Here is a 15,327-nt window from a genome sequence, read left to right as displayed (position 1 = left end):
GAAACCAATGGTTTTTTCAGTGAATTTCAAAGGTTTTTAAAATGCTAATTCCTAACTATAATGTGTGTAAAACCTATGGTTTTTCAGTGAATATATATATATATATATATATATATATATATATTCACTTAAAAAACCATAGGTTTGACACCAGTTATAGTTAGCTGAAAATTTTACTGATATAAAACCATTGAAATTCCCACGTTCTAGTTAGTTGGACTCACTATAACTTGCGCGCCTGCAATGCACTGCTGATGACGTCACCAATTACATGGTCAGTGACATCACTCATGACATCACTGATGACACCATCCTTGTGACAGTGACAGACCTCCTTTCAGTGTAATGTAACCCTTTAAACACATATTAAAAAATAGAAACTAAAATGTTCAAAAAAATGGAGATACCCATACCAGTTACAACAACCAATTCAGTAATTCCACCATCTATATACACATCCACTCATTCACCAACAGTTCTATATAGTCACTCATACATATACTCACTCATCATATGTAGTGATACACCTATACATCCTGTTACACACCGGCAGTCATCCAAAAGTTACTCACACATGCAAATAAACTATTGAACATCCATTTATTTGCATATACAGGTATACACACACTACCACCTTACTTCTAAGGAAACTTACATACTTACTCTCTTAAACAATCACTTATAGAAACACATACTTATTTAAACAGGAACTCTTACAATCTCTCACTCTCACATATACTCACTTATATACATCAATACTCACATATACTAGATTAAAACATATGTAGTTACTGATAAAGACACTAGTGAGACAGTCATTCACTCACTAACACACACATATACACACTCATCCACCCATGTGTGTGTGCGTATATAGATAGATAGATATACACACACACACACACACACACACACACATAGTACTTGGTAGGCATTGTAGAGGGTTATTTAGTAAAGACCATGAGAAGCTGAACCTGCACTCTGGGGATGTTGGCAGAAAGAAAGAAGCTGGGAGGGAATAAGCTGCAGTGAATTAGGAAAGGAGCATGTTCAATTTCACAAAACTCCTCTCTGAATCTTCTTTTGGACTAGCAAGATTGAATTTTTGTATGAGCTGCACCACACCCTCTCCGAAATTTCACTACTACGTATTTGCCTTTATACAGCACAGTTTGAATAACAACATTTCAAAACATAATTTACCATTAAGTTATTGGTGTAAAAAATTAAACTGTTCTTTCACCTGATCGCCAAGAGGTAGGAGGCTCGCTTGCAAAATGGCTCATGGTAAGTTCCATTTGTGCACACATCTCAGAATAGTGTGCACAAAGAAACTGCATTACCGCTTACCAAACAAATAAATTAGAGGGAACGTTGTTTGTGGTATATTTCAATTTCACCTAAACATGCCATACATCTGTGGGCAATTTATATTACACCTCAACATATTTGATCAAGTTGATGACAATAACAATAACATTGGCATGATATAGGTTCCATCAATTGTAATGCCGTATGATTTGGTATTGTATTGAACGCACAGCATGCTGTGTTCACCATGCACCTTGGAAGGATAAGTAGGTTATCATATGGAAAGTATTGAAAAGCATCTGGGGAAATGTAGATTAAGGAGAATAATCTTTTTCATTGAGAAGGAACACAATTAATTCTCAGGAAACCACAATCTCTTAATAGAAAATATATCTATTTGGAGTGACATTAACTAAAGCTAGATGTAATGTTGACCTTGATAATGATTAGGCTTAAAGCACTGTGCATTAATAAAATGTTAATGAGCACTGTCATGAGACCGGTTACTTTAACTCTACTGATTGAGCTGTTCAATAGTATTGCGCAGGTTGTAGGTACATTGATTATAGAAAATATTAGCATTTGTTGCCAGTTCTTTGTATTGTTTTTACTAAATTACATTAATAGAATTTCAAATATTTTTTAAAGGTGGGCGTTAACCAGCATGGAACCTTGCTCCTGTGACACCCTTGTAGCTCTACCTCCAGCAACAGTTGGTGGCAGGATTATATTTGGAAAAAATTCAGATCGTCCAGACGATGAAGTGCAAGAGATCATTTATTTCCCTGCAAAAAATTATGAACCCGGAGGAAAACTTGAGGTAAAACACAAACTAAAAATCAATCTAAGTTGGTTAAGCTGAATTTTTTGTTATGGCCAAGAAGTGTCAGTCACTGCTTTGTCTTCACATAGACGTTTAGTTTATCCTGACCTGTGTAATGCTCTCTTAGTTGGACCTCGGTTTTCTGATATACTAAACGTATCTTTGATGCTTTTTGAAGTTATTTCTTTAATTTACCTTTACTTCTATTGTTTTAATGTTCTAAATTGTCACCTTATCGTTGCAATTTTATAATTCCTGCAATGTTCAAAACTTTCTATAGGTAGAAAAAAATATGTTTGTTTCTCTTCAGGAGCTCTTTGGGTGAAGAGTAAGCATATACAAATCACCAAAAAGAGGTGACGGTCCTGATATTATGATTTATGTACCATGAATTTCAATACTTTTTTGAAATAATCAAAGTTTCCTAGTTTGAGGATCTCGTTTTTAAGCAGCTCAATATCCCAGCATGTTTGTTTTTTATTTTTAGGTGGACAGTTCACACAAAGTGTGTTTTAAAGATTTAAAATTCTTGTAAGAAGTTTGTTGTTGGATTAAACACCACGTATTCAGATAGACATTAAAGTGTCTTGCAATGGCAGTCACCTTAGAAGAGAAACTAAATGTACCTTATCATTCAATCTTTTTTACTTCACATTTTTTCCTACTGTTGTGTTGGCTGTTTCCCATTGTAAATCCCCTTTCTCCTTTATCCGTTTTTTTCCCTTACAGGGGTAACCCATCATAACCCCTTTGTTCCCATCCCTTCTATTTTCTTTTTCACCCCATGCCCCCCATGTTTACTTTCTATTATTTCTGCTACTTGTCTTTAGTAATCTTTTTATACAATGGGTCACAAAGTGTAAATTGTGGTTTTGTTAAATATTTAATCTAGTTCATGGTGGGTATATTATAGTACTTCTAACTTGCTAGCTTTATTACCTAAGAAAGAACAAAAATGTAAAAGAGCAATTTTAGGTCCTCAATCGGGTAAGACAAAGGGCGTGAGTGGTTAAAGGACAAAAACGTTCAATATCTTACTGCTTATACAGAACAAGGATTTCCCTTATATCTCAATCTTGCCTTTTACCAGGCGTATGCCAGAGGAAAAGCGAAAACAAGACCTTTTCAGCTGACTGTTACAGGTCAAAAAGACTTTGGATTTGTTAAGTGTAGTGGAATTGTAACGGTTCATTCATTTGTTACTTCTTTTGTTTGCCACTGTCTGCAGCTCAAGTGCTGATTTCCCAAATAAGAAATAAAGTGAAGCTTTAACACAGAATGGAACAGACTCCCATCAGTTTGGCAGGATTAGATCTTAAACATCAGTTATGTTTTGAGAAGTATATTGGCAAACTGGAACATACGACTAATATAATTGTATGTAATCTATCCGTGATGTTCTGAAAATTCTACAACATTTACATAACCCTTCTTCAAGAACTGATGAAATCTTCCCTCACCTGCTACAGCTATATGGTGACATTCAGATCAGCTTGAAAATCGGACAATCTTACAGATTACATTTTCAAGACTCAGCAAATGCTTATTAGCTGTAAATCAATTAATGTTGGAGCATCATCCCAAACTTGGCTCTTCAAAAGCAGTATTATCCTTTTGACCTCAAGAAGTGAGTCCGCCACATCCAACTTCAACTGAAGGGAAAAACCTTGGCGCAAGTATGGATTCCAATCTCTCTCTTCAATTCAATTCAAAATTTAGTATAGATTTGGAACTCCAATGAGGTCCACATAAAAGAATACATATAATTTACTACACAAAAAATATACGGTTGGACATTAAAGGCAACAACTACATATACAAATTTTTCAACGCATAGCAGCTTCAACAATTAAAGTTTGGGATTAGCAGCAATAGGATTAAGGTAACAAAGCATATCCCTAATTGTGCAAAGAGCATTTAAGTAGCAGCCAGTTGATGTGCAAAATACGATTGAAAGTCCAGCTTCAGCAGTAATTTGAGTTTAAAATTAGTGGCCAGTTCATGTGCAAAATATAATTAAAAGTCCAATTTCAACAGAAAATTGAATTTAAAATTAGCAGCAAGAGAATAGGAATATCAAAGCATATCCTAAAATGTATAAAAAAGGAAGTTGATTTACAGCAGATGCATATGCATAATATAGTCCAAAATCCAGCATCAATAGAGAATCAGATTTCAAAATTAGCAACAAAAAAGTGGATAAAAAGCAAAACATATCCCAGTTGTGCAAAGAGCAATTAAGTAGTAACCAAAGCATGTGCTAAATACAATCGGAAGAAGGAGAGAATATTAATACTCCATAAAAGGGCGACAAGCACAGGGATAACCGCCCATTTAGAGGAATGTATAAAAGATTAAAATAGATAAATAAACTCCTTAAAAAATTTAATAAGTTTACACAGACCGCTTCGTTTTTTGGATTAAAAAGAAAGTCGCGGGCTGAAGCTACATCTTTAACACCATTTTGTAAAAACATCGGACCAAGCCAGCGGCGACGACTCGAAACCAATGTTGGACAGACACACAAGACATGATCCAGATTCTGAATGCTCAACTCACAAAAATGACATATATTTCAATTTTTCATGTTCTGGGACCAGCTTACTGTTAAATCCATTTAAAGGTCAAAGATTAATGTGACTTAAGGTGAGCCAACGTCGAATTCCATGTTCTGAATTCCAGGATAAATATTTCTGGGAGATTCTTGGGGAGCTCGTCCTAGTTATTATCTTTAATCTCTTTTGTATTACAATATTTGATATCTCTATTGAAGCTGAGCTTACCACTTAGGGTTTTTAAAAGGGATTTAAATTCTAGTGGCGGGAGGGTAATCACTGTTTCTTCTTGTACACAAAACCTCTCTCTTCAATCCCAAGTCTACAGAGTGGCTACAGCCTCACTGTACGTGATCAGTATCTACTACACAATAACCCCTGCCTCTGGCTATGAGTAGGATACAAGTCTAGTGATATCAGTCTAGCCTGCTGACAGCACAGCTGCCTGCCCTAAAAATTAACCCCCATACTACAGTAAAAACAGAACACTGCAGCTAGACATGTCCTCAACCCATACAGACAGACCACTGCCCTCAAAGCACTAAACTGTGTGGAAAAGTCAGCCCATAACACACCTGATGCCCAGGCTGCTGGCGCAGGACGCCTCTTAGTTCCCATCTTGAACAATTACCAAATAAAGAGATGGGCGCTGGAAGTAGGAAAACAAGAACAGAGTTTTATTTCTCATGAGGAGAGCCTGTCATTTCGGACACTCGCATAGTGTCTTCAGGAGGTGCTCTCTAACAGCCTCTCTGAGGCCTGGCCTTTTATACACTGGTTTACGACATGTGACCGCTCTTTATTACAATAAAGACATTGTGAAGTAATGAAAAAGACATCCCCGGTACCCCCCAGTTCCGGCTCATTCCAACACGTGGCTACAGTAGAGGTCCTCACCCCCCCCCATACAATAGGAGGGGGCTATCACGCAGCTGAGTGTTCCGCCGATTCCTTTGGAATGTGTGCGCCTGATCGAATCTCAAGGGGTGGGGAGGTCATGATCAATAGTAGCTCCTTTGAAGAGGGGCGAGTGCATACAGTAGTGGGCAATAAACTGTATCCTCAGGCTAAGGGATGACCAGCGGTCCGTGCAGACAATCGGGCTCAGAGGAAGGGGTCATCAAAGGAGAGATATTCATGAAAGGAAGAATCGGTGTGGACAATCGAGCGTAGAGGAAGGGTTTATCAAAAGAGGGGTATTCATGGAAGGAAAGGAGGTGTTGGTCAGGCGCGGGGTGTGATTCCCAGAGACAGAGTCATGCGGAAGGGGAGGGTTCATGACTTGTGCATGTGAGAGCGGGGGCAGCCAGGGTGCATGGGGGATGCTTGCAGGGTCAGGGAAGTGCGCTGACGATCGATCGTGAACAGGGAGACCATGGTACCTAAAATGGCTGTCGTGTACGTGTGTGCATGGGTCTATGCTGGCGGAATAACACAGTCAGTGTTTCGCGATATCCGTTCTGCTTACAACAAGGGGTACAGTGAACACAAATGAACGCCGCTTATGTGCATATACATTGCCATTTTCAACAGTCGCGGCTTTTTAACATAAGCTAGTTCATTTCGGTGTTTACCCCAACTGACGGAGTGTACATATAGCCATGTGTGGCCAATGAAATAGCGTTTGTCAATACTAGCAGATTGCGTGTAACCATATGTAGTCGATACGATTGGCGGAATGCGGTACATATGAATTTACATTTGTTGGGTTATTCATACAAGTCTAGAGATCGGCATAATACTTAGTCGGGGTCAATCAAGAAAAAGGTTCCGATACATTTTAGAATCCGGTTCTGACTTTCTCTCCGGTGACATCAACATACAGTAAAAAGTGCTCTGATACCTTCGGGTCTTGTCAGTGCTATATGAGACTTTTGGAAAACTAAATACATGAGTGACCGATGAAACATTTTTGAAAGCAATACAAAAATGGTTGAGGGAGGAATTCAGTTCGATACAAGCAATTAGTCAAGGGGTGGGTAGAAAGTTCAGGAAGGGGGGTCTTCGTCACAATGTCTTTTTAACAGCGAGCCATCACTGGTAGCCTCTGGTAGTCCGTTTTCTTTCGTTGGCGCTGTTGAGCACCGGCGGTGGAGCTATAGGTCCAGCTCGGATCCATCCTTACGCGTTGCAGGGTGCGATCAGTCCTCTGCTGTTAGATCACAGTCCTGTTTCCTAACTGATCTTCTTAGGGGTGCCTCATGCTGGGCACCTGCGTGTCTTTCTTCTTCCGTGGCAAAACCTTATTCTATCTAAATGTTGCTCTTCTTTTCTGAGTCAAAAGTTATGCGAAAAGGGTGATGTTGTTGAATAATCGAGGGAAGAGAGGGCGGAGTGGGATCAGATCTTTGAACACACCAAGGGACCAAAGGACGACGAGCAGGCAGGCCCATCAGTCGGCCTCAAAAGGGACGGGGACTTCAGGCACGAGTGGGTCAGCAAATCGAGGGCTTCAAGGCAGCCCTACATTCCTTCATCTGCCGAGTTTGAGAGTGGTGCCTCGTCCCGCGTCTCGTTGCTCTGCGGCTCCACCTTTTGTTGAGGTCACACGTGCTTCATGATCTGTGGCCAGGCTGTGTGTCACGTCCAGCTCCTCTCCTCCGGTGATTGTATCTTTGAATGGGTACAAAACAAGTTTTAGAAAAACTGGCAGGAGAAGACATTTATACATCTCAATTCCGTCCCCAATCCTAAGTAGGTGGGGGATAGGTTCATCGGTCACAGTCAGAAGTCATTACTTATGGAGTTTGTAGGAGGGCATTTCCACTGAATAATAAGCCTATTTGGCGTTTATTCGTGACGTACGTGGAGAGAAATCGGACTCCCATCGATAGTGTATTCTATCAAACTCGAAATCGAGTCCTTCGGTAGAGACTCGCCTTTTTTTTTTTTTTTTTTAACCCAAGTACTGACAATCTTACATTTCCCTTCGGGGTCGGCTAACTCTTGTAAGCAGGGGGGTTATTATCATGAGAGGGGGGCAGAGGCTAAAATTGCTTTTCTTGGGGAGCGACGGTTAATCAAGGTCATCAATTACGCTTCGGGGATAGCTGATATGGAGCTGGGGTCAATCGGGAGAAGCGAGGACGCTTTGGACAGGGAGCTGGGGTCAATCGGGAGAAGCGAGGACGCTTTGGACATCCGCACTTAAGTGCAGAGGGGTGGGGCAATCTGGGCATTGGGGATTGCATTTCTAACGAACTGAAAAACAGAAGACCATTGACGTTATAGTCCCCCTATAAAAAGGCCAGATTAGGGGACATCAGTCATCTTACCTGTCCTTTCTTTCATTACCAACTCGGGTTCTATCGTTTTGCAGAAAGGAGAGGTAGTAATATGGCAAGTTACAATCGTTTTAGTTCTTGTCAATTTTGCCGAACACCTTTGTGTTCGAAGAGACCCAATTAGGTTTGTGCCGGTGGGGCACAACGTTACCTACACAAGGGAGGAGGGAACTGGGGGGACCCTCAGAGAGAGAGAGAGAGTCCGTCCGCACTCTAAACGAACCATTCGGTACACGTATGACATGGAGAGAGAGGGAGAGAGGGAGAGAGGGAGAGAGGGGGAGAGGGGGGAGGGGGGGGAGAGGGGGAGAGGGGGAGAGGGGGAGAGGTGGGGGAGAGGGAGAGGAAGGGGGAGAGGGAGAGAGGGAGAGAGGGAGAGAGGGAGAGGAGGGGGGAGAGGGAGAGGAGGGGGGAGAGGGAGAGAGCGGGGAGAGGGAGAGGGGGGAGAGGGGGAGGGGGGGAGGGGGAGAGGGGGAGAGGGGGAGAGGGGGGGGAGGGGGAGGGGGGGGAAGAGGGGGGGGAGGGGGAGGGGGGGGGAAGAGGGGGAGAGGGGGAGGGGGGGTGGGGAGGGGGAGGGGGGGGGGAGGGGGAGGGGGGGGAAGAGGGGGGGGAGGGGGAGGGGGGGGGAAGAGGGGGAGAGGGGGAGGGGGAGGGGGGGGAAGAGGGGGAGAGGGGGAGGAAGAGGGGGAGAGGGGGAGAGGGGGGGGAGAGGGAGAGAGGGGGGAGAGGGGGGAGAGGGGGGAAGAGGGGGAGAGGGAGAGGAGGGGGGAGGGGGGAGGGGGGGGAAGAGGGGGAGAGGGAGAGGAGGGGGGAGAGGGGGAGAGGGGGGAGGGAGAGGGAGAGACACACACAATAATAGGCCATTTAGTGCGCACACAACACAGAACAGCAGGGGTCAAGTAATACGGAAACACAGGCAGAGGGACGACGTAGATCCATACATTACGTACACACAAACTCAGGCGGGGAGACAGTACATGTATTACATACAAAAATCCAAGACAAAACATAGAACAGTTATTGGCCAAAATGATCTCTTCCTGTATGCTGTGCATCCTTAGCATCCTAAGCTCTTTTGACCTTTTTCTTCTCTTTTATCGTCGGCTGCCTTCACCGGTGGCTTTGGTTGCACACACTTACACCTTTGCCAATTGGTCAAGAACTAACCTGGTCGGGCTAATGCTCACGGTGGGATTTTCGAATCATTTTTTTTTTTTTTTTTTAGCAAATGTGTTTCCAGGCTGAGGCAACAGTGGGTGTCAGTTGGGAGCACAATGGGGCAGCTTTGAGTTTCATGTCTATGAGGGTGCGAAAAGGAGGTAGTAGATTTTAAACATTGGCAACATTCCTAGTCCTCCAGGCGGAGGGTACTTGGGTAAACCTCACCTCGGAATATTCCTTAAACTTTCCCTATTTAGTTAAACGTAGGAATTTATTCATTAGTGCACGTCATTCTTGGTTGTATTATTCGGGGTGCCAAGCGAAGTCATATTTTGTAGTTTCCGCTTCAGGCTGTCCTCCCAAGCGCTAAGTTCAGGGAGAGAAATAGTCATTGTTTGCTCGTCGTGTGTAGGCACCATAATCAAACCCCTTTTTCCATCTCTTCGTCCGCTAGATCACCATTTTTTCGTACTTTAATCGACGTTCCGATGTGACCTGCAGAAAGAGGGAAAAAGAAGGGGGGCGGGGGCAGCATTTAAAACACATTAACGCGCATAAACCCGAAAAGGCTTTTACTTACTACATACTCGGCCTATCTCCACGGGATGCAGTCTCTGCCAACTTGGCGTTTAAGCCCAGGTGGACCGTTTAGTGTGGGAGAGATTATTATCGGAAGCCTGTGGATAGCATAGGTCGCCCAAGTGTGGTATTACGGATCGTGTGCAGGGGGGGGGGGTCAGAACAAAGGGCAGTCGGTGTAAAGTGGGGGGGGGCGAGCTCGTGCTCTCCTTTGAGGAAGAGGGATAACCTACAGTGGTACGGGGTCGTTGTCGTTTGTACTAGGGGGGTCAGGTGGCACTCCTTCGGGGCGACTTGTGGTAAATAAAATCCACAAGTCGCTCAAGTCGCTCCACAAGATTGCTCATGTCATACATCAAGACCCAGGCACATGGACTTGGTCCAGTTGGCTCTGGGGTGTGATATCTGCTTGGGGATGGAAAGTGTTGTCCTTCCTAGGAATGATCCTACTTATGATATTTGGTTGCTGTCTCTGTCTGCAGTGTGGCCCTTCTCTTTGCGGCTGTGTGCAACTGCATGTGTTCCACATCCAAGTATACAAAGGGTTAAGGATGAACAAATGATGCTGTATGATCAACTATACGGTCTCATGAATATAGATGTATCCTGAAGGGTTAAGTAGGGGACAAGGAGGGAATGAGGACAATGAAATTTTGCCCGACCAAGATGCCCCCTACGTGTACCCTATGTTACATGTATGTGCATGTCACCCATGCATATTTCTCTAAAACGGTGGACCTGTATTTTGCTTGGGCTGAACGTTTAACATTATAAAATAACGGATGCATTTCCCTGCTCGTACTCTTTATTCTCTAGATCGGTTCCCTTCCTTTGGGGATATCCGTCTTTGTCTGGAAAACATGCTTCATTCATTACTTTATTCAGGTTTCCATATATCCAGCCACCTGGATAAGCTATGTACTTTCTATCTATTGAGGTCATTAAGGCAAACCATGCTCCACATGAACCATTGTGTGAGAACGGTAGAGGATAGAAGGGCAGAACTCCCTTCGTCTTTTGATAAGGAGGCAGTTGGCCACATACCCAGCAATCAGTCGCATTGCTGGTCTGGTGAGAATGGTGTAACATTCGAATAAAGGTATTGTTACGCAATGCAAGTCGATATGACAATTCATGAGGTGGCAGTTCACTAAATGTATGCTCTATGGTGCTGTTACTGGAAGAGTGTATATGTGAGGAAATAGGAAAGAAAACATGTAGTAATAAACTGACACAGATTATAACAATGCACAGAATAAAAAGAATGATCAAAGTAACTATACATCTACTGCGTAATAGCTTGCAGTATTTAGCTTTCTTTTCGCTCTTTTTACTATTCTCGTATATGATCTTATACATGTCAGAAATCTAGTCTAACCGATTCACCACCGGGTGGGCTTAAACAATTAAACTACGTCTGACTTACTAGATCTTAACTTAGATTTATACTCCTGCTGTGGAGTCTTTTCTAGCAAAGGCGGCGCAGGCGGCGCAAGCGGCGCAAAGTCTGTATTGTCTTTAGTGTCTGTATCTTTTAGTAAAGTACCAGATTGTCCAAAGTATCTTTTACAGTGCTGAGCGTGGATCCATCCTTTGCGTCCCTCCACCTTCAGCGCGGTCCTTGTTGTAAGAAGCACTAATTTCGGGGTCTTCCAGCGAGGCTCGAGGGGGCTTGAACGATCAAAATTCCGGACACATACAAAATCGCCTGGTGATATGGCATGCTCCTTGACCTGGGTGTTGTCAGGGAAGGCGGCAGCAACCTGTGAACGACAAGAGAGTAGTGCAGACATCAAGGAAGCCAGGTAATCTGTCAGCATGTTACTGTCAACATCAGTTATTCTTTTAGGCATAGGCGTACCCCACATATTTGGCGGTCTACCGAAAACTACTTCATACGGAGATAGGCCTGTTCTGGAATGGGCTACCATACGCATGTAAAAGAGGGCAACCGGCAAGGCTACCATCCAATCCACGCCTTTTTCTGCACATATCTTAGCAAGCTTTGTCTTAATTGTCTGATTATGTCTTTCTACAAGGCCTGCTGCTTAAGGGTGTCTTACACAATGGAATTTCCATGTATATCCTAACAGAAGAGACACTTGTTTCATTAATTCAGAGGAGAATGGCTGTCCGTTATCGGAATATACGACCCGAGGCAATCCATACCTGGCGAAGTACTTGCGCACTAATTGCCTGGCTGTTGTCACAGCAGTATAATCTGGAACTGGATATGCTTCTGTCCATCTAGATAGTGCACACACAACTACCAAGACATACTTGTAACCTCTACATCTGTCCATTTGGATATAATCCATCTGGAGAACCTCAAAAGGGTGGTCAGGAGGATGAAATCCGCCTTGTTCCACCGGAATGCCTTTACCTGGATTGAACTGGCAACAGATCATACATGTTCGTACTTTCTGTTTCGCTGCTGCACGCAGGTGCTTGTTAAACCAAATATTCTGTAAGCTGTCTATCATTGCCTTTTCTCCCAAGTGTGCTGGACTATGTGCTGTGTTTATGATTACTTATACCATAGAATCTGGAAGAAACCATGTACCTTTTCCCTTAGTCATCCAACCTTGTTCAGTCTGGACCCCTCCTTGTTCAGTCCATTGCTTTATCTCATCTGCAGTGGCATGTGTCTGTATGTCGAGTACATCTTGAGTGGGATCCCTGACTGTCATACATGTTGTTAGTAATGGTACCTCTGTCCTTGTCGTGTCTGTTGATGTCTGGGCTGTCTGGGCTGTAAGTTTAGCTGTTCGGTCTGCCAGGTCATTACCCTGGGAAATGGTGTCTGTAACTTTGGTGTGAGCTTTGCACTTCAGGATAGAAATGGCTGTAGGTAAATGTATTGCTTCCAACAGGGCTTGAATGAGCTGGCCGTGCTGGATCTTGGTCCCATGGGAGGTCAAGAAACCTCTCTCCCTCCATAAGACCCCGAAATCATGAACAACGCCAAAAGCATATTGTGAGTCAGTATAAATGTTTACTTTCAAGTGCTTAGCTCTTATGCAGGCTTGTGTCAGAGCGATGAGCTCTGCTGCTTGTGCTGATAGTGTGTCTATTTTCTGTGTCTCTATGACTTTAGTAGCAGTGGTCACAGCATATGCTGCTACTAATTCTCCTGCACTAGTTCTCATGCATGATCCATCTACATAGAGCGTTAAGTCTGGGTCTGGAAGTGCAATATCTGTCAGGTCTTGTCTTGGTTTCGTCACTATATTCATTACTTCCACACAGTCATGTGGTGGTGCATTTACTGTACTTGAGGGCAAAAGTGTTGCAGGATTCAGAATATTACAACGTCTGATCTCTATGTGTGGTTGAAATAATGTCAGTTCATATCCTGTCAGTCTTGCTACAGTCAAATGTTGTGTCTGTGTCCTGTTTAAGAGAACTTCTACTGAATGTGGTACTTGTACTGTCAGAGGGTGACCCAACACTATCGAGTCACTTTGTCTTATGGCTAGGGCTGTTGCTGCAACTGATTTCAGGCACGCAGGCAGAGCCTGGGCCACTGGATCTAGTGTACTAGAAAAATAAGCGCAAGGCTTGTGTTTTCCTGCTTGATCTTGTGTGAGGACAGATAACGCTGTTCCATCTCGTTCAGTTACGAAAAGCATAAAAGGTTTACTGTAACATGGAGTCGCTAAAACTGGCGCTTGACATAATGCTCTTTTTAATTCCTCAAATGCCAAGGTGTGTTCTTGTGTCCAAGGGAGGACAGTCGGAGTGGCTGCCTCCTGTGTAGTTAACTGTATGAGTGGTTTGGCTAGATATGCATACTGGGGAATCCATTGCCTACAGTAAGAAGTGAGGCCAATAAAAGCACGTACCTCCTTCTGTGTCTTGGGCTGTGAAAGGTTAGCAATGAGCTGTATACGTTCTTGTGTTAGCTGTCTACCCTCCTTGGAAAGCAAGTGTCCAAGGTACACCACTTGCTTTTCACAGAATTGCAACTTTGAAGGGGACACCTTGTGCCCCTTGTCAGCCAGAAAATGTAAAACTGTCAGTGATGCATTTTCGCATTCTTTTTCTGAACGTGCTGTAATCAGGATGTCGTCTATGTACTGTATCAGTGCTGTGTTGGTAGGCATATAAATACTGTCCAGCTGTCTTTTTAATGCTTGACTGTAAATGCTAGGACTCAGTGCAAGAGCGAAACTCCTGCCAATTATTCTGTTTACACTACGAGGGAAAAACTATTCATTTGCAAGCATGCCTCATCTGAAGACAATGAAGCTTTCAGTGCTGACTGTAAGGAAGAGCAACTTGACCCCCTCCTTATATAAACATTTCTACGCGGAAAGGAATTGGAGTATGGCCAATAATAACAAGACAGGCACTGCTCGGCTCTCCAAGAGGGAAAAGCCCTCCCTTCACAAAATATCTTTCCCTGGGAGCCAGGCCACCTCAAGGTCGAAAAAACACATTCTTTGTAATTCAAAACATATCTGTACCCAGGCCAGAGAGCTAACCAACATTCTCTAACTTAACTGAAGCAAATTTAAAACGTGATAAAAAGCTTCCTAAAATCAGTAATTAATAAGGACATATTTTCTATTTAGTAACCTAGACACATGCTAGCATTTTAAAATAATTATATCATAAAATATTGTTACTAGCTGCAAAGGAAAAAAAGAAACAGAACAATATGGCATGGAAACACACCACATTTTACTTTTTGAAAATAACATGTGAAACACCATAATTTTGCACTGCATAACCAAGATTTTCATAATTAAGTGTGCAAGCTCTTCTATTCTACCTATTAAAAGGGCCAGATTCATCATTTTTCAAAAAGCCATGTTTTCTAATTGAGTTTATTAACTGTCACACGCTATCCTAAAGGGCAGCTTGCATTGGGAAAAATAATAATGCATATTTTGTAGAACACATTTCTTATTTTAAAAAAAACACACGGTTGCATTACACTAATTAAAAGCACATTCTATGATGGGTCTGTTTTATATTCTCTTCTCAACCGTGAAACCGTGAAAACATTAAACCACCCTCCGTGCAAACCCTTAACTCAATCCGACTTGTTTAATTTACAACTTACCGACCTCTGAGTCAAACACATTAAATCAAGTGTTCCAAGAATGAACACTTCTTTACTCTCCATGCAAGCTGTTACCATTTCAGTCAGCAAGCTGACAAAGCACATAGGCAGACCCAGCAACCAATGAAAAAGTTAAATCGAACCATCATTCATCTAACCACTCACTGACTTTTAGTGTCAGCTCACATAACCATGCATGTTAAACAGCATGTTAAAACAAATACTGCCTTCTCAATACAAGATATTAACCCTTTGGCAGCTGAAGCACAATCATTCCCCAATGACTGCAGTACATGGAAAAGTCATGAACTCATCTCTCCACGGTATCCCATAACACGTACGCACATCTTCAAAACGTTTTCTCCAAGCACTTGAAAGAGATCCAGCTCTCTCCTGCCTAACGTAATGATAACATACTCTGCACAAACCATAACCACATGGCGCTATTCACAAGCCATATTCACAAGAAACTCAACAAGTTAAAATAATGACATGCTCTTCATAAACCATATTTACAAGGAGCTATTTACAAGGAACTCCACA

The 15,327-nt window shown here is 42.8% G+C and overlaps 1 protein-coding gene across 1 annotated transcript in view; it reads left to right on the top strand.

The window, feature by feature from the left end:
- SCRN3 (secernin 3) overlaps positions 1–15,327 on the top strand; it is a 150,415-nt gene that overhangs the window by 37,013 nt on the left and 98,075 nt on the right. Inside the window, exon 2 of the mRNA XM_078681544.1 lies at positions 1,960–2,131. Coding sequence (XP_078537670.1) covers positions 1,976–2,131 — 156 coding nt within the window. The 5' untranslated portion in view covers positions 1,960–1,975. The remainder of the gene's footprint in view (positions 1–1,959; positions 2,132–15,327) is intronic.

Source organism: Lissotriton helveticus, chromosome 3_1, assembly GCF_964261635.1.
Source record: "Lissotriton helveticus chromosome 3_1, aLisHel1.1, whole genome shotgun sequence".
Taxonomy (NCBI): Eukaryota; Metazoa; Chordata; class Amphibia; order Caudata; family Salamandridae; genus Lissotriton; species Lissotriton helveticus.
The sequence above is the reverse complement of the archived record's forward strand: the minus strand, read 5'-3'. Positions and strand labels throughout refer to the sequence as shown.